Raw genomic sequence first — 19086 nt, 5'->3', positions numbered from 1 at the left:
ACTATTAAAGGAACACAAAAATTTTATAAAATGGAGGAAACTCAAAGCAAAAATAGGCAATTTTGATTTCACAATGAGGAAATATGGGAGTGTTGGTTTTGCCGGCCGCCTAAACCTCATTCAGTATTCAAGTGGCATTTTCCACTGTAAAATCAGGACAACAAAGATAACCTCAGCACATTCATGCTTTATTACACCACAGGAACATCCACAAAAACTAGTGGTTTGGCATATGTCTCATAAAGTCATTGTGCAACTGGTCAGAATAGAAAGTTTCCTGAGGTCTTTTCCTCTGTTGCTGTGTGGAACAGTGATGAGACATGTTTTTTAAGCATCAGCATAATAGAATGATTTCTGAAGAAACATGTGACACTGAAGGCTGGTGTAAATATGCTGAAAATTTAGATTTATTAACATAGAAATCAGGCCTAATTTAAATAATAATAATAATATCACAGTGTTAGAATTTCCCTTGTATTTTTTGTTAAAATAAAAGTTGGCTGGCTGAGCATATGGGGAAAAAAAAACAACTTCTGTGCGGTTGTGTGTATTTTAAAGTAATTATCAAAAATATCTTACGTTTAGTGCAATTCTTAAAGGACTCGGCCCATGAAATCTGGGACTGTATTGATTAACAAACAAAGATAAAGAGAGCTCTTCATCCGAGATGAAAGGATGAAGGAAGAAAAGGCTGTGGGGGAAGAGACAGCAAAGGGACTGCTCTCCAGTAGTAATAATCAATAGCACAGCAGTGATGGAGCTCTGGCATCGACACAATCTGCCAATCACGCTTCTCCTACTGACTTCTGTGGAGCAGCAAAGCTTAGTGCCACAAAGAACATCAAGCTTCGTTAACAGATTCTCGTCTGCCGAATTACACAATATCAGATGTTATTTTGGATTAGAAATTCAAGTAAATATTTGGATTGATGGTATAAATTCAGAGCGAAATGACCGTTCGTGTTTATTACAATACAACCATGACTAGAATAGGCCAAGCTCAGATGAATAGAGGTGAGTAACAGTATTCAGTGCCATTGTGTTCCATTCTGAGACTGCAGCCAGCACAGACACAGGAATGAGGAAAAACAAGAATGCTTCACACGAGAAACCGGAGACTCTTAAGAGAAGGTCCCTGCTACTGGACAATAAACAAACTTACACAGAAGGCTTATTTCACTAAACCATAAAATTGTTTTCAGATTGAAAATCTTTTTATTTATTTTGCAGCATAACAGTGCAACCATTCAATAGTAACTGCAATGCTATTACAGTCAGTTTAAGGAACCTCAGTAGAGTGCGTTAGAATGGGTTTCATATTTTTTTTAAACTAAAAGAAATTTACATTGAGAGTTTTATTTTTATTTGTTTACATTTTAATTGTGTCATTTTATATGAAAACAAGTGGTAGCGATAAACATGATATTTAAAGAATTGATATTGTTTTTATACATGTGATAATACTGTAAATATTCTGTTAGATTTGACTGATAACTTTTTTTTATTTCTACAGGTAATGATAATATCCCAATCGTGAATTCTTTTGGCCATAATAATTAGAGGTGGGAATCTTAAGGCACTTAACGATTCGATCCGATTCCGATTCTGGGAGGAACGATCCGATTCCCAAAACGATTCTTAATTAATTATTACCTGTGTGACTTTCGCTCATAGCACGCGTTTGCAGAACACAAGCTGCAAGCTTCCACTCATCTGTAATGTAGTGTGCCGTAATAGTGACATACGATTATGTTGTAATTGATGTCCATGCATCGCATGTTATTGCCACTCTGTCCGTATTACTTAGGGATTCTAAGATGTGATCTTTACACTCACTGTAGTGTGCGGGGACAGCCGTCTCACTAAAATAACGACGCGAGGGCAAAGTGTATCGTGGCTCAAGTACCTGTAACATCGTGCGAAATCCTTGGTTTTCCACAACGGAGTACGGGCGCAGATCTTTGGCAATAAAACCCGCCACTGATCGGGTAATTCGTTTTGCCTTTTCAGAATTCGGTGGAAGCTTTGCTACTTGATCCAGGGTCCTTTGAATGTAACCGGGAGTGTTCGTGATTGGAAGAGAATGCTGTTTCTCCAGGCTCTGAGTGGAACCGCGTAATATGTTTCTTCATGTTAGTCGTGTTGCCGAAATATTTGAATTTGGCGCTACAGACTTTGCACACAGTATGGCTTTTATCAACGACACCTTCGGTGTCTTCAGAAAATCCAAAATGTTGCCACACATCCGATTTTTAAATGAGATGGTGCAGGTCGTAGTTTGTCCATTTTATTTTAAACGAAGCTAATTCACCAGCATATGAACGGTCGTCCATCAACGTCTTTTTTGTTTGGTCACGTGAGTCTTGACAGCGCTCGCATTTGAATTGAACACAGAATCGATTCAGAATTTTTGAGAATCGATTCTGGATCGTTAGATAACGAATCGCGATGCATCGATGCATCGAGCTTTTCTCCCACCACTAATAATAATCATGCAGTGAAAAATCACATCTTCAAAAAAGGTGCAATTATAACTACAAACACAGTATATTCAGAAAATATTAATACAAATTTGTGTTATTGTATTATTAAAAGTGTACCTCAAAACTGTTCTTCAAAAACTTTAAAACTCACTAATTATGGTTAATAAATGAATCATCATATTGTTCAGTTTTGAGTGTATGTGAATATTGTAATGGTTTACTAAAATTACTTAAATATGTCTGCACAGGTAAATTATGTTTTTGTATTAAACGTTTTGAGAAATGTGTTTCCAGTAAATGTGTCTTTGCAACTGGGAAAAAGTGAAAGTTTAATTTTCTAATCTTACACTGGAGAAAAGTGAGGCAAATGCATAGGCTAGTAATAATTGCCATAAGTAGGCTATACTGTTTCCAAAAAGGGGCTGATCAATGGTCATGGTGGTCCTCTTCAGATGAGATCTTCTATGTTACAGTGACCCATATTGCAGTTGTGCCTGAGGGTTCTTCACTGAATATGCAATGGAGAAACCCACAAATGATCAATATCTAATTCACCAGACCAGGTCATGCCACATGTTTACCCAGGGCTGTGGTAAACATACTCATATAGAAAGTGTCTATGTCTATTTATGCCTGTTTGCATTATTGAAAGTGAAGGTCAATTTCACCAAAATTGTGGCCCCATTTCTGTCTCTGCTCAGTGGGCCAGTGTTCTATATTCACTCTTGTGTGGAGTAAACCACACGCTGACTACAGTTGTGTACATGAACACACACTCACATGTTGTTAGCCAGATTTTAAAAAAGCCCAATCCACAGAGTCCCTGTCCAAACACAGCAGGCAACATTAGAACCCAAACAGCTCTTTATATGGTCAGAATGCCATGTTTTCAAAAGCTCCAAAAATACTATGTACAGTATGAAGTAATTTTTTTTTTAAACTAAGCAGCAACTACACCATATGAGATGGGATGCATAATTTGGTATAGTATTGGTTATGAGCTGATATTAGAGATTTTTGTCAACTGATACGTCACCAGAAGATCATTTCATTACCAGGTCAAAAAATGAATCATATACATGGAAGAATCATTCACAGTTAGATGTATGACAAACATATTTTATTACACTAATTACATTACACTTTCATAAAACTAATAATTTGATCATGTAAATGTAATCTTTAGAAAATCTTACATTTAATATCCATATTTTTATTCAGTATATGCCACCTTGAACCATTAAAAATAACTAGTCTTATTTTTAGTTTGCAGCGTTTCATTTTTAATTTAAAGGGATACTCCACCCCAAAATGAAAATTTTGTCATTAATCACTTACCCCCATGTCGTTCCAAATGTGGGGGTAAGTGATTAATGACAAAATTTTCATTTTGGGGTGGAGTATCCCTTTAACACTGACCAATAACCAGTAATTTGTGCATCCCTCTGAAGGACATTTCAAAGGAATTCTGTTGTTCTTCATGTTTAGAACTGAACCTTTAGTTCTTTCCCCCCCAACACACAATATGGCAGTTCCAGTCACATTGTTTCTGATGTAGGATGTGCAATTTGAGTCCCTATTCAACCTTCTAATGGAAGAATGTGGGGAGTCATAATAAAAGCTGGAAACCACATAAAGACCAAAACATCAACTAGTGTCCAAACAGAGGAACATTAATATCAGCAGCTAACAAGTGGGCAAGAGTTCAGGTGAGCACTGCTGCCATGTGACACATCAGTCAGAGGCCATGTCGCCACTTCCTGTAATCAAATATCGCACAGCCTTTGTGATACCTCCACAAAGCACTGTAAGATCACAAAGAACAGCAAAGCATAATGCACACATGGTGGATTCAGGTAGGTAACTTTTTTAAAACCCAAGAAAACAGAACTTCAGAATAAAACCCTTAAATCCTTGTACAAAACACAAGTGGCTTAGAAATGGAAACCTAATTCCTACAGGCTCTGTATGTGTGGACACATCAGCTTTCCCTTCTTAATGACTCAGAGGGCAACAGCAGGGACAGAAGGGAGAGAAAGGGGCATTCCAGACTCCCTGGCAACTCTAATTGACCTAGAGTGCCACACCACCTCCCTCTTTTCCCCAATTCTTCATTAAATAAAAGCAGCCTATAGTGGAACCTCCCCCCACTTCTGTCCTATTCCAGAGAGGTAGAGTGACCACCACAGCAGCTGGACCAAATCAGTGTACATGTTCAGATGCTGGGATCTCCGTCTCCAAGCAGCCTAGACTAACAATACAACCCAGCAGAGGAAAAAGGGACTTCTTGGCTTGACCAAGAGGATCTTGGTTGGGGGGGTTTCAATCATTACCTTTTAAAGACAGCTTGATCTTTGACCAGAGGCCCACAGAGGCGATGTTTGCTTCATGTATCACATTTGGAAGCAACAGATGTCCATCAAAGACATGTGGAAGGCTAGAACTGCTCCATATGGCAGCTAATAAATAGAGAAACCTTCAGTCTGGAGTTATCTGGAGCAAAAACAAGGACCAACAATAGAGACACATAAACAAAGATCTGCCTTAAAACAATACAGGTTCAGCCATGACCTAATTTATGCAAAAAACATCATATAAAATGAGCACTATGTCTATAAACAACAGCAGGATGATGACGCATAATGTATAACAGCAACATAAAAGTAAGGTTCAAAACTTGGGGTTGTTGACTTGTTGTCTTGTCAGAATTATGAAGTTTTTGTTTACTGTTGATGAGGAATATCCAGAAGAAAATACTTCTTATTTAGCCAGTTTGTCACAGACCCTACATTTCCCATCATTCTCTGAGGCGGCACATGAATGATAACATACACAGATTAAGTGTCAATTACACACCTAACATCATGCATGCTGTGTAGTGAAACATCATGGAGGTAATGAAATTCAAAGTACAATTTACTCTTAAGAAACTGTGCAAACAGAAGGTATATATTTTGACTGGTGGTAAACTGCAGTTTTCTCATATATATTTTAAAGATTCTATGCCACGAACTTTAAATATTTCACATACTTTTGAAAATCCAGTGTTAAGTTAATCCTGATAAGTGCTCGTCGTCACAGTTGTAAACACTATAGCTTTCTTCTTTCATGAGGGGGTTTGGCACCATGGTATCTTTGTTTCCAGGCGAATGTTAAAGAACCCGACACACACGTCTTGCGGAAATCCTGTAGAATTCAACCAATAAGGTGACGACTTCGACAGTCCTGAAGTGTTTCCACTTTTGTGTCCCATATGCATCAGATGTTCAGCCAACGGTCCATGGGCGTGACGTCTGAGGCTGAGACTAAATGTGGACAAACAAACTGCTTGCTGCCAGAATCTTGTTGCATCATACCTGGTCAGAACACAGTGTCATATGCTTCCTTTGCTCTTCATTTTGTAGCACTAGCACTAAAAATGCAAGTGAAAAAGAAAAAAAATACCTTTTTTCTTTAACTCATCATATAATAATAACAACTTCCAAGTATGAAATTCCCAGAAAGACTTAAAGGCATAATCATGACTATTTGCATGAGTTACCTCATTCGGATTTTATATTACAGCCTTTCCTAAACCCAGTCTCCATATTTTTACAAAGTGAGTGAAGTATGATCTTACTAAACAAGTGAAAACATGCTGTGCCAAATAGGCCTGGGACGGTTACCGCATTACCGCAATACCGCGGTCACGTGATGCCTACCGCGGGTCTAAACCTGTAACCGTCATCACCGCACAAAAAAAAAAAACATTACCTTGGCCTGCACATCTGAATGCCTTTGGCAGAAGTCAAATGAGCCATTTTAATCTAGATTAATTCCAAGATTACAGTGAGATTAATCTAGATTAAAAAATGTATCTATGCACCTTTAATAGGCTAATAGCATTCCATTTGTATTGACTATTAGGCCTAGAGTACCTGTGTAATGTCTTGTAGCCTATATATTGAATTTCATTTCATTTTACTAAAGCATAAAATACAGGCGGATGACTCATGAGAAAGCCAAAAAAGCAGGACCTCAGTTTTTAATTGCACGTGCTTATTCTGCTTAACACAATTCTCTCACGTGGTTGCGCAGCCGACAATTGCGCATTTAAGCTACTATTCCATCGAAACATGGCATTTATAAGTATAACATATAAATATGTAGACATATAAGCTAAATTAATATAAATATTTAAAAATCTATAATATATATAAATATTATTTATATTATATATTTTTACATATTTATATTTATTTAGCCTATATCTCGTGTGCGCTTTGGTCTCAGTGTGGTTCAAGTCTATAATTTAACGAATGCTATTTAATTTAACAAAGTGTCGCTGCTCACAATACCGTCATTGTTTTTTTTTTTTTACTTATAAATATTATTTATATTTATCTTATTTATAAGTAAAAAACAACCACAATATTGTGAGCAGCGACACTTTGTTAAATTAAATAGCATTCGTTAAATTATAGCCTTGAACCACACTGAGACCAAAGCGCACACGAGATATAGGCTAAATAAATATAAATATGTAAAAAATATATAATATAAATAATATTTATATATATTATAGATTTTTAAATATTTATATTAATTTAGCCTATATGTCTACATATTTATATTACTCTATATGCCTTCGTTAAATAGCCTTCATTAACCACTGAGACAAAAAAGCGCACACGTAATATCTATATAAATATTAATATAGCTAAACATGTACAAATATGTAATATAAAATATAAATCATATATTATATAAGTAATAAAAAAACCGAATCTGGCTGACTTACTTGGGGAAAAAAAAGAAAAAACATCTACTCCGACCCCCAAGAGAATTCGTGTAGACAGAGATCAGAAGGTATTTGCAGGAGGAAGCCCTGGATTCCCACGCAGACCCTCTTGTCTGGTGGCGGGACAATAGTGTCCGATTCCCTCTGCTTTCCAAAGTAGCCCGAAAATATATGACCATTTGCGCTACAAGCATTCCCTCAGAACGTGTGTTCAGTGCTGCAGGTAACGTCGTTACGTCTTTCAGGGCCTCCCTTAAACCTGACAAAGTGAAAATGCTAGTTTTTCTAGCAAAAAAATATGAAGGCTGGGATGTAAACCATAGCGCCTTTCGTTTTGCCAGCACTTTTTTTTCAGACATAATTTCTGTTCTAAATGTTCTTATTCTAAATGTGAAATAATAAAAGTTAAATAAACGTGTTCCTTATGCTCAATTGCTTAGCCTCTGTGTGCGCAAAAGTCGTTATAGTTTAAGTGATTGTTTGATGACGACTACTGTAGCCTAATCTGAAGGTAAAAATATGGAAAATAAACATGCAAATTAATATCTTTTACTGATCAATACGATAAATAAAAATGTGTTTGTTTGTCTTTATGATGCTCTATCTTCAGATCTCTGTTGTGAATTGTGATCAGATCTGATATCGCCCCCAAAAAATATGAAGGCTAGGGTAACCTCGCCTATTATTTCGTTTTGCAGAATTTTTATTTCAGACATCATTCCATTTCTGTTCTAAATGTTCATGTTCTAAATGTAAAAAAAAAAAAAAAAAGTGAAATAAACCTGTTCCTTATATTCGTTTGCCTCCCGTGTCTGCGCGAAAGTGAAAGTCAATCGATCACGGTGGTGGGGGTGGGGGGTGGGGGGTGGGGAGTGGGGGGGGGGGATTGCGTGTTCGGTTTACCGCAATACCGCGGGAATTTATTGCTTTTCAACCGCGGTACAGAAAAATTCAATACCGTCCCAGGCCTAGTTTCGGTTTATGGTGTTGCAGAGTTTATTTTTTGCTTTTTTAGAGATTTTTGGGCAAGTAACTGAACAAGTGACTGTCACTTTTTTTGTACTTGGTATCTTGTAACTGTTTGGTGCTGGCAGAGATGAGAAAGAGAGGCAGAGAATGGGATGGGGAGGGTATGAGAATAAAAGAAAGGGAAAAAGAAAAGAAGCCAGCTTTAAAGCAGTCCAGGAGGCTTTGTTTTTGGGTTTCCCACAACAGTCGGTCTCTGGAGGGGGTTTCCTGTGTTCAGTGACTAACACACATGCCTCAAAAAGGTAATGAACAAGAGAGAGTGTATGTTCATGTGTGTCTGAGACAAATACTGAAGTGAAGCATATCATGCAGAAATTAAACGGTGTAAGTCAAAGATGCCTCTAGGGCTGCTCATGCATATATGGCAAAAGGGAAACTGTACACCTCTGGGAACAGCCATGTCATCTCCACTGTACGCAAGCAAACAGTAGAACAAATAGCTAGCAGGCTAACTCAAAGAGACACCTCCCTTCTTTCAGAGCCACAGTGAAATCTGTAAAAACCCTCCAAGTGTGTGAGGAACGCCAGTTTACAGGGCTAGCATGAGGGTTATTCACAAATTCTACGAATGAGTCTTAACCACATCCTTTAAGAAGCTATGGCAGTGAACTGAATCAAACCGTGAAGATTGTACTTGCAGCAATAGTGAAGAGGGGGTTTTGCTTTTACAATGTTGCATGTGGAACTGAGGTACGCAACCGCTCACAGACCAGCGGAGAATGCTAAGACTGTTAGTCTGGCTGAAAAGAGCGGGTGAAGGGGACAGCCCTCAAACCTATATTCAGAAACAAAAACAGTTGGCAAGTCATTGTCTAAGACAAACTTTTAGCCAGAGCTGTGTGAAACATTTTCAAATGAACCAATTAAATCAAAATTCTAAAACAAAACAGCTTTGACTGGATGTTCTAACATGATATTTTGCATTTTTGCGGTCCACTGCAGTTCATTAGGCATGGGCCCTGGGCAGATCAGGGGCCCGGCAAGGCCACATATCTCATGTTCCAGCTCTGAGAAGAGTCGGCTTACAGGAGTTCATGTTCACAACAACTTGCTCTCCAGACAATAGGCTGGGAGGAACCAACATACTACCCCTCCCCTCCCCCAGAGGTCCATTGTTCCCACTGTCTGTTGCCCTGATCTCTGTGGTGGGACGCTTTCTGGTTAGCAAACACAGAGTCATTTTAGTGCTAATCTAATAGGGGAAAGCTGAAAGTGTGATACTGGGACTGTGAACCCCAACCTACAGTCTGAACGGATTATTATACTTTCTCAATTCCTTTATAAAACTAGGGCAAATCTGGTCAGTGTAGATTAAATCACCCAGTGTTAGGGTTTAGGCTTAAACCTAAATCTAGGCTAAGCTGGGAGAATGTATCATATTGGTATTTGGCACTGGAATCTCTTTCATAACCAAACATGAGACAGACATTCGCCTCGTGTGCAAATATTTACAGAGTTTAGATCACAAGTCATTAGAAACCTTCCAGTGCCTATCACTGATCTGTGGGATCCAGACTTAAGAGGATGTTGTTTTTGATCTACCCAGGCTACAGTAGTCCATGTGCCAGAAAGTGATCACATGTCCAAAGACAACCAATTAAGATCATCTTTAATCATTCCCACAATCTTGACAAATCTGGTTTAAAATACTGCATCTCAGGTAAATATGAGTGATGGCAACTTGTGCAAAATGTGGCTCCACAATGCCTGGGTGTGTTGGGTGGTTGCCAGGGTCAAGATGTTCTGACACCCCTTTTCCACAAAAATAGTACTGGTGCCAGCTCCTGGTTGGGATGATTTGGAAGTGCACCTGCATTTTCACTGACAACAAATGCTTTGTACTTCATGTGACTACATTAACAGTCCAGAAGATTTTTTAATATGAAATATACTTGCTGGTATTCATATTGCTTGGGAAACTTTCCACTCTCTATTCTCCAATGCAACTGGTTTCTGGTTCTGACATGGCTCAGTTTTCATTTAATGGAAGTCTAAGAGATTTGGTTGCAAATCTTATTGTTCATCAGGCAAAAAATGTAAGTCTTAAGGCTAAGCAAAGTAAGCACACCTCTCCTTAATAATCCTAATGATTTCAGCTATCATTCATGTTTCTAGCATAAACAGGGTGGAGCAAAAATGCACCAAAGTTTAATACTCAGGCTTATGGGTGATGAAATAGCACAAGCAGCAGTAATAGCAAGACGTGCCTTAGTAAACACCACTAATTAATCACTAAAATCATATGCATCTTTCTTTATCACACTCACTTCCTGTGCTGCTGCCACACGAACATGCTCAGACAATGTGTGTTATTTTACCCTTCATGTCAACAACCATTTTCCAGTTTATAGATCTTTTTTAGAAATGTATGACATTGTTCGACTTTTAGAAATGTATGTCATTGTTTACATGAGCATAAGAGACCGGTCTACAGCCGCCCGCTTATCTCACTGGCCTTCTGGGCCATTTCTGTTGAGACCACTGTTGACACAATGTAGTTTATAGCTGAGAGAGAAAACACTTTGCAAAAAGAGACAACGTCAGTTCATCTCAGATTTCAGTGTTGATCGCGAATAGAATGCTTCTTCAAATCAATCCGAATTGATGGAATGAGGAAGACAACAAATTGATTAGTTATATTCATGAATGGTATATTGTCACCAATATTGATTCTGATTATGCAACAGTATAGATATTTGGCATTGATTGTTGGTATTCAGTTGTGTGGTTGGTGTTAGCATCTAGTGTTGGTATCTATCTCACTGATGGTTTTTGAAAATGATTTTAACAATAGTGTCACATGTCACATTTTAAAAAAAAATGTAGCAGAAGTCAATCCCAACAATGTAAACTGGTGCAGCAGAAGTATTTGGGAAATGTTTTTGGAAGTAGGCTAACCATTACTTTTCAACTCCACTTGGTGCATCAAAAATTACACACATTATGCTGTATCAGCCAAATATGGTACTTCAACGATGTGTCAAATAAGGCAACTTTTTCATAGCAATTTTCATAGCAGACGCATGAGTGATGCTATGTTGCGTCTACATGCAAATTTATTGATAAAAGATACATGCATATTACTTGTGCACATACTGCTAGAAGTGCAGCAAGTCTCAACCTCAACTGATGCCAAATTTATTGCAGTAGTAGTAACCATGTAATATTTCTGGGTAATAAATGAATAAATTATAGATTTGCAGATGGTAAACTTCAGCTAACAGTCACCTGATTCACTGCTGACACCTCATTCCTTATCAGTGTGTCATGTACTTGGGGCCCAGTTTGTCTATGAAGGATCACTATAGCTTAGAAGGACGTAAGTGAGAAGATACATAACAACGAGTTAATGACCCAAACCCTAAATCATTAGAAGAAAGCAAACATGCCTAATTTGAAGCGAGAGAGCTAATGCATGACAAAAGCATTTTCTTTGGCTATCAGCCTGATGTCTTTAGGACTGCATTTCAGGGGGTCCTGTGGGTTTCAGTTCTCACATTACAGTGACCCTTCCCCCATCTAGACCCCCATATGTGGGTCTCAGGAGGAGCGATTAACACGGGATAAAACAGCACATCTGGTTCGGTTCAGCAGAGTGCTGACCCACATCAGATGCTCAAATGTTGCCTTTCTGAAGTCCATTTCCGGGGTCACATAGGACAGTTTCTCTTAGGCTGACACTGAATACTTTGTGTGTGTCTTGGAAAAGCTACATGAGGAAAATTTAGACTGTTGGCCAGTTTCAAACACCACAAACAACCCAAAGTGTGTATTCAGTCAGTGCAAAGAATATTAATGAATAAGCTGAGTTTTACCAGGCAGACTCAAGATATCTGACTGAGAGCCACTTTTCTAGTTAAAGTCCTGGGTTAAAATAATTTTTTTATGCCAAGGTGAGGGCACTTCTGTATAAGCACAAACTTCTCAGTTACTTATTACTGAACCCATTGGGTGACCTATAAAAAAAAACACTAAGTTGTGCTCCACCCAAGCCAAATATGTGGTTAAGGGGACCTTCCATCACTGGAGGAGTGTGCACTGTAGATGATTACTACATTCTGACACTCTGCCAAAATCTTGCATAATACATAATAACACTAATCAGTAAGAGGTTATTTTAATATCTCGGCTGTTCATTTAAAACTGGACAAAGAAAGGACCTGTTGGATGGCAAAAGTAGGGCAGGGCAAAAATACAGGACTATAACCATCACAGATAGCCCCCTTCCCCATATTCCCCCATTATTTACAGTGTTCTAACCATATTTAACATGATAAAGTGATAAAAGATTAATAAAAGATTGTCCATGTATCCTAACAATAAATGACAAACACGAATCACACTTGATTAGGACCCATAGCTAAACTTTTACACCCCACTAGAGAATATTTGGTTATATGTGTTTGGAAAAAAAACAATCTACAGAAATAAAATAAGTGAACAAATGATTTATCTACATTTTATTTTGTGAACAAGCGTAAGTAGAAAACCCAGTCAATTCCCAGCAACTGACACACAATCAGTCTTCTTTTCTTGGTATGGATGCAAAGCAATGAGCATTCTGAGCAGGAATGCTTCTGAGACACTCTGCCAAGAGAAAAGGGGGTCAGATGTGGCAAACGCTTACTCAGATGGTGGGACGCTGCCCAGAACCAAACCAATCAAAAGATTTCAACTCCCAAAACCAAAAACATAAAAAACCCCTTCCAGCAGTAATTGTGAGTTAGAACTGTTTTCTGTGAGACCAGAAATTATGAGTCAATGCTACATTTTCTCTAATATGGTGTTGAGAAAGACCTTGTCCTTTCATGTCTCCCTGTTTTCTTCGAAATAATTACTATGATTACGACTACAGTCTCTCGTAAAAATTTTCAACCTCTTATAGACCACCTTCACCTTCTTGCAAACCATTCTCACTCCTATATTATCCCAATGAACATCCATATAAAATACTTTCTAAAAATGTGTTCACAAAACACATCGGTGTGATATATACAATGATTTTGAAATCTAATATCTTGTTAATACTAATAATCCAATAATTATTTTCATGTTATGGTCAGAAAATGTCCAATATTAAAATTGTTCACTATTTTATCTAAATAAAGTCAAAATAAAACATTATTAAACTAATACACTACTAAAATAAACAATTTTAATGCCATTAGTGAACATACATATGTACATGCAGTATGAAACTGGATATTCATTATGACGATTGATTAACAGAACATTTAAAATGTTACTAAATTGCCATTATTTGTTTTTAAGTTTAGCTTTGGATGGCGTAAACAATTTAAAAATGTAAATATCTAATAATGGCTGATATATATCTCATATCTATTGACACTTTTTTTTTTTATTATAAATGTATATATGTATGAAGGATGAGTGAGGAGGCTCAACTAGTCCAACAACCAACTGATCAGTAAGGGAGGTCAGCTAGTAGATTTTTCTTTGCTCTTAAATGTTTTTAGTTCAGATATCAATAGAAAACATCTCTGATTGGTGGCTGGCGGACATGACACTGAACCAGCTAAATTATACCCAGTGACCCACCAACTAGCTGATTTAGAATATACATAGGTTTACACATCCCTTACTGGCTGCATTCACATAATAATTAGGATCAGAAGTTTAAACAGGCTTGACGAAACAGAATCTCTTCTATGCACATAAAAATAAAGCGCCCAGCTACCCATAATGTCAGTCATATCTGCAGACAGGTTTAATCCCCATGACACCGGAATCATCACCTTCTGTCTGCAGAGACCAGCTGCTGTCTGGCATTTAATACAATCACACATGTACACAATGCTGTCTTTAAAAAAAAAAAAAAAAAAAGTAGTGATCAGGAAGTACTTTTCCCAATGCAACAGGACATGGAGGAAGAGGTCTCACCTGGTAGTAGCTTTTGATGTGTCGGATGACCGTGTTGAGGTTCTGTATTCTCAGGTTGACATCATTGTTGACTTGTTTGTTGACTCGCTGATTCATTGGGCTTGGGTCTCTGTGGACCAAGAGCAACAAGAGTACATTTGAAAATCTCACATAAGCACTTTTATAATGGCTGGCCAGGATGTTTGACAATCATTCAACAACCTAGTTAAATAAGTGAGGTCGACTAGTTTACTTTTTAACGGTTTGGTGAACCCAATTATACATGATTCGACAGTTCATTCGACTAGTCGTTCAAACAACCCACCCTGAGACTGTGTTACAAATAGGCCTAATTATTATCCATCACTTTTATAAACTGAGCTGTATTTTTATTTTCATTTTCAAGTAATAAATATATTGGTTCATATTTTATTCTATTCTTTATCAATATATCATGAATTACTCCACTTGGCTGCATTTGGAATCTCTCATGTCTCTTTCCAAATGCAACATATCTCTCTCACTATTTTCGCAGATAAACAATACAAAACTTAATCTTTTGCCCTTTTATTCTAACCTTTGCACTTTTATTTGAATTCATATTCAGTAGGAATGTTTCCAAAACAACAAAGCATTCTGAATGATCTGTCATTAATGGCGAAAACTTGACAGTTTTGCACATCAATAATTTTAAATGGAATGCACAGTGACCTGATCTTTGCATTACTTTACTTTGCATATAGGTTTTTTTTTTTTTTTCTTGGATTACAAACAAATCCTTGTTCTGAATAAACTTTGCATCAACAAAAAAATACCAAGTTATTCTTATATAACAAGTAATTTTAGGCTTTCGTATGACTGGACTGGATCACTGGATGTAAAGGTTGAAGCCAGTAAGTGGGTCCTGGTCTTGGCACAGATAGTTCTGAGGTCCTACATAGACTCTGTTTGTGCGACCCTCATTTACATTTGTTTTGTGAGAATGGCATGCAAATTCTGCCAGCTTGGCCCACAAATTACCGCTTGCGAGTGAAAGAACCTTAAAAGATCAGGGTCAGTTTTCTTTTTTTCCTCTGCTGTCTGGCTCAACTGTTTTTGAGCCTGAATGCCTGAAGCCAAGAACACTGCATTGAGTTTCACTTTTTGTGGCATTTTACGAGCATGGATATTGCAACTGACAGCATGGTTGGAAAAACAATGATTGTTTAGTAAAAGTCAAGGGAAGACCGATAGGGTGCATGCAGAGGACATCTGCCAGATGGGAGTCGTTAGCATAACAGCGATGGTGTTACCGCATACCTGGTGAATGAATACACTGTCAAGGCTATCGGTTTGCTACAGGCATACGGGTGTGGGCACATTAAAAATGAATGTGGGTGAGGAGAAAGGAGCAGTGTGTACATTGCCCTCAACATTCCACATCTCCACTCATTTGTAATGGTTCAGTGGAAATACACTGGACACCTGAGTATGTGAGTCTTCATACTAACAATAATAAGATAATATAAGATTTATTTTTCTTGTAACATTATTCTTTTATTATCTTTTAAGCTTTTTTTTAGATTGCAAAACTATAATCAACTAGGTATAATATGTCTGGTTTTGTGTTCACTTGACCCTGATCAAAATTATGTTTCTTTGTATTATTTCCTTATACTTATCTTACTATTGTTTCTTAGGAAGAGCTTATATAGAATTGGGCTAGTTTTTACTAGTGTTAATTTAAATAGAATAATAGATTTTATTTTAGATTTTCAGTTTTCATTTTAATTTAAGTTTTTATTTGTTTGTTTGAATTTTAATACTTATTAGTTATTTTATTAATAAACATTTTATTTCAGTTAGCTGCCAAGGCAAGATTTCACTTTTTTAATATTTTTTTTTTAACTTAATCTGTTCGTCTGAATGCGTACGGCTGTAGTGAACACAACTTTAAAGATGCTTTAAAACTTTTTTTATCATCTTTAACAAATTGTGATTATCTTTTCTTCTCTATTATGATGCATGTGCGAGTGAAACATTCTCAAAATGAGAAAAATTGCTAGAAGGGATTATTGCCCTGTCATTGCATCAATGGACATATCATCAAAAGACATTGTTATGAGGGGACATAAAAAAATGTGCATGCATTAAAAAAAAAAAAAAAAACACTTCAATACTGCATTAAAATTGCAAGCTTTGATTTCATGCTGACTGACTGAATTGTAGGAAAGAAGAACGGGTTGCAAATGCCGTTTCATGTTGACTTTAAGGCAACTAGAGGAATAAAACTGATGCTGTCCATGCGCTAAGTGACACAACACACACCAGGGTACAATAATCTATTGAGGTCGGCGACAAGGGTGTCTGAGGACAGCTAATGCAGTACATGTGTCATCCTCCCATTAGACATGCCCCCCTCCACCCACCCACCCCCATTTACAGAGAAAATATTTCCTTTGTCTGAGGAGGTCTAGTGTTTAAGCCCCTGATTAAGGCAGAGAGGGCGGCAAAGCTTCTTGAGTAAAAGTAGGTTAAAGGACAAAGCTGATGCATTGGCTTCAAGAAGTCGAAAACACTAGTTTTATAAAGCTCAATCTAGATGCACAAAATATGTGTAATGAGCTGCTTTGTATAATGCAAATACTCTCAAAAGAAGAGAGTGCTGCTGCCTAGTCACCTGTTAGCTGAGGTTACAGCTTGAGCTAACCGAAACTTCTGTGGCCTAAAATTCAGTCAGACGCGGCTGAAATTTATACCGCGTGCTTGCAAACTGATGCTACACATGACCTTAAAAACTCTTGGCAAAGTACAGCCCCAAATCAGCCGTAGACCCTTTATTAACACACTAATTATGGAAGAGGAACAAAATTGATGGAGCATGAAGATTCGGATTGAGTGTCTGCACAGTTGGATGGCAGGCAGGAAAGGATATGATGTGGTTTAGAATTTAAAAAAAAGATAGGCTCGTAACAGCTGCTAGACTACAGCACACACACACACACACACACAGTTCTGCATCTGTCACTCACATGTGTGTCATTATCTTATGGAGGAAGACACCATCCACTAAATCCATGAACATGGAGAGCTTGTCTTCTGAACCAGACCCAAGGGGTCCAAAAGTCTTGACCTGTAAAAAAAAAAATCAATCAAATAAAGTAGGTAGTAATATCATGACAGGATGCACGCTCAGCTGCACAAGCATGCTTTCTGTTTCAGAACTGAACTGCAGAGTTGAAAAGATTTAAAACACATTTACAAAGAGATACTTGTAAGATCGTTTTTAATAAATACTAAGTAAATATTGTTTGTCAAACAGTCTGTGTTCAACTCTAAAAACTAAACACAACTGTCCTCCAATTACTATGAGTGGGTTTATGTTTCTTTCAATGTTATACAGTATCATGGAACAGCACACGTCAACATGGGAGTGCTGATGATTGTCTAATCGTCCCCTTGGAATTATAAGGTTCTATCTGCGTTCTGAGCAGTTTTGAGATATTGAGCTTTAAAATTTTTGCATTCCATTCGGCTGTGTAGAAAGAACCTTTTTATTTTCTAAATAAAAAGTTCCAAAATGTACACAACTTAAAAAACAACATCACATAATGTAAAGAAGTGGTCACAGAATAAGAATATGTGAATAACTAAATTTTGATAATAATGTCAGATAGAACCTTATAATTCCAAGGGGACGTAATGTGGTTAAGATGGTGACGTATGAGTTGGAAACACAGTGGCCAGAGAAAGCACAGCCAAACAGGACACAGGGGTCAGGGTAAGGGGGTCAGAGGAAGTTCCGCAGGTTTCACCAAACTCTGTCAAGTGTCATTAAACTCTTCATGTAGAATGAAGAAGTATGCACACAAAAAGTACTAATGTTAAGCTGTTGTGTGTACAGGTTTAAAAACACTTATACCTAGTGGGATTCATAATAATAGTAATAATAATAATAATTAATGTGTTACATTATATTAAAAAACAAAATATATACATATATAGTAAGAACAACTATTAAATTTTAAAACGTATCTTACATAAGTAGAGAATAAATAAAGAATAAAATATGAAAATAAAATGAACAAACACATATAAATACAACTTTTAGCACTTATTTATATGTAATATAGATACTATATAAAAATAGATTAAAAAACAATAACAAAATGTTGCAATAAAGTTTCAGAATAATTTTAACACGCTCATACACATCTGCTAAATGAAAAGCATGTTAGTTTCTTTCCACTAGGTTTGATACAAACAGAAAGTATCCAGCCCACATTAGTATTGCTCAGGTTTGCACCGTCACTGGCCGCTGCTAAACAAACTACACAACGCAAATACAAACTCCGTCCACACAGCAGGTGCCATCATGCCTTTGTGACTTACCCAAACCACAAGCGGCGAATCCACGAAGTTAGACATGAGTTCAGACACTGTAATATCCATTTTGGTGGGGGGAACAGCACACAAAATACCCACGCAAGAGTTCAAATTGTTTGCAACTGAAGGTGCGTCTAAAGAAATAAATAAAAAACAAAGTGCGTCGGATTCCTCTAAGGCTTTAGGTACTCCACATTACTGTCCACAGCAGAACAATGCAGGGGACGCGAATCAAATCCATTCTGGAAATAAAAAGACATCCTTTGAGGTAACAGTTTTAAAACTTTGGAATGACTTGCAATCCCAATAGTGAAAGGTTACGGATACATAAAAAAATAAAACACTATGGTCTATGCGGACTGACGCGATTAAAGTTCAACTTCTCTTCATTTACTATCAGCGATTGCAGGAGTTACTTTGTCGCCGCGGATTCAACCTGCACCCGCACGAACAGCACATGAGAGTGATGTGCTCAACAGCCAATCAGCTGCGCGGACCCACAGGCGGGTGCTTGTAAACCGACCAATAGCAGGCTTGTACTGGGTTCCA

General features: G+C 37.4%; 1 protein-coding gene across 1 annotated transcript in view; it reads right to left on the bottom strand.

Annotated features, from left to right (window-relative positions):
• ccdc88c (coiled-coil domain containing 88C) overlaps nt 1-19006 on the bottom strand; it is a 54143-nt gene extending 35137 nt beyond the window's left edge. The window contains exons 1-3 of the mRNA XM_042742694.1: nt 18544-19006; nt 17184-17284; nt 14194-14302 (exon numbers count right to left, since the gene is read on the bottom strand). Of these exons, the coding sequence (XP_042598628.1) occupies nt 14194-14302; nt 17184-17284; nt 18544-18603 (270 nt within the window). The 5' untranslated portion in view covers nt 18604-19006. The remainder of the gene's footprint in view (nt 1-14193; nt 14303-17183; nt 17285-18543) is intronic.
• Nucleotides 19007-19086: the final 80 nt, after the last annotated feature.

The sequence above is a fragment of the Cyprinus carpio genome, chromosome B17 (assembly GCF_018340385.1).
Source record: "Cyprinus carpio isolate SPL01 chromosome B17, ASM1834038v1, whole genome shotgun sequence".
In the NCBI taxonomy this organism is placed as follows: domain Eukaryota; kingdom Metazoa; phylum Chordata; class Actinopteri; order Cypriniformes; family Cyprinidae; genus Cyprinus; species Cyprinus carpio.
The sequence above is the reverse complement of the archived record's forward strand: the minus strand, read 5'-3'. Positions and strand labels throughout refer to the sequence as shown.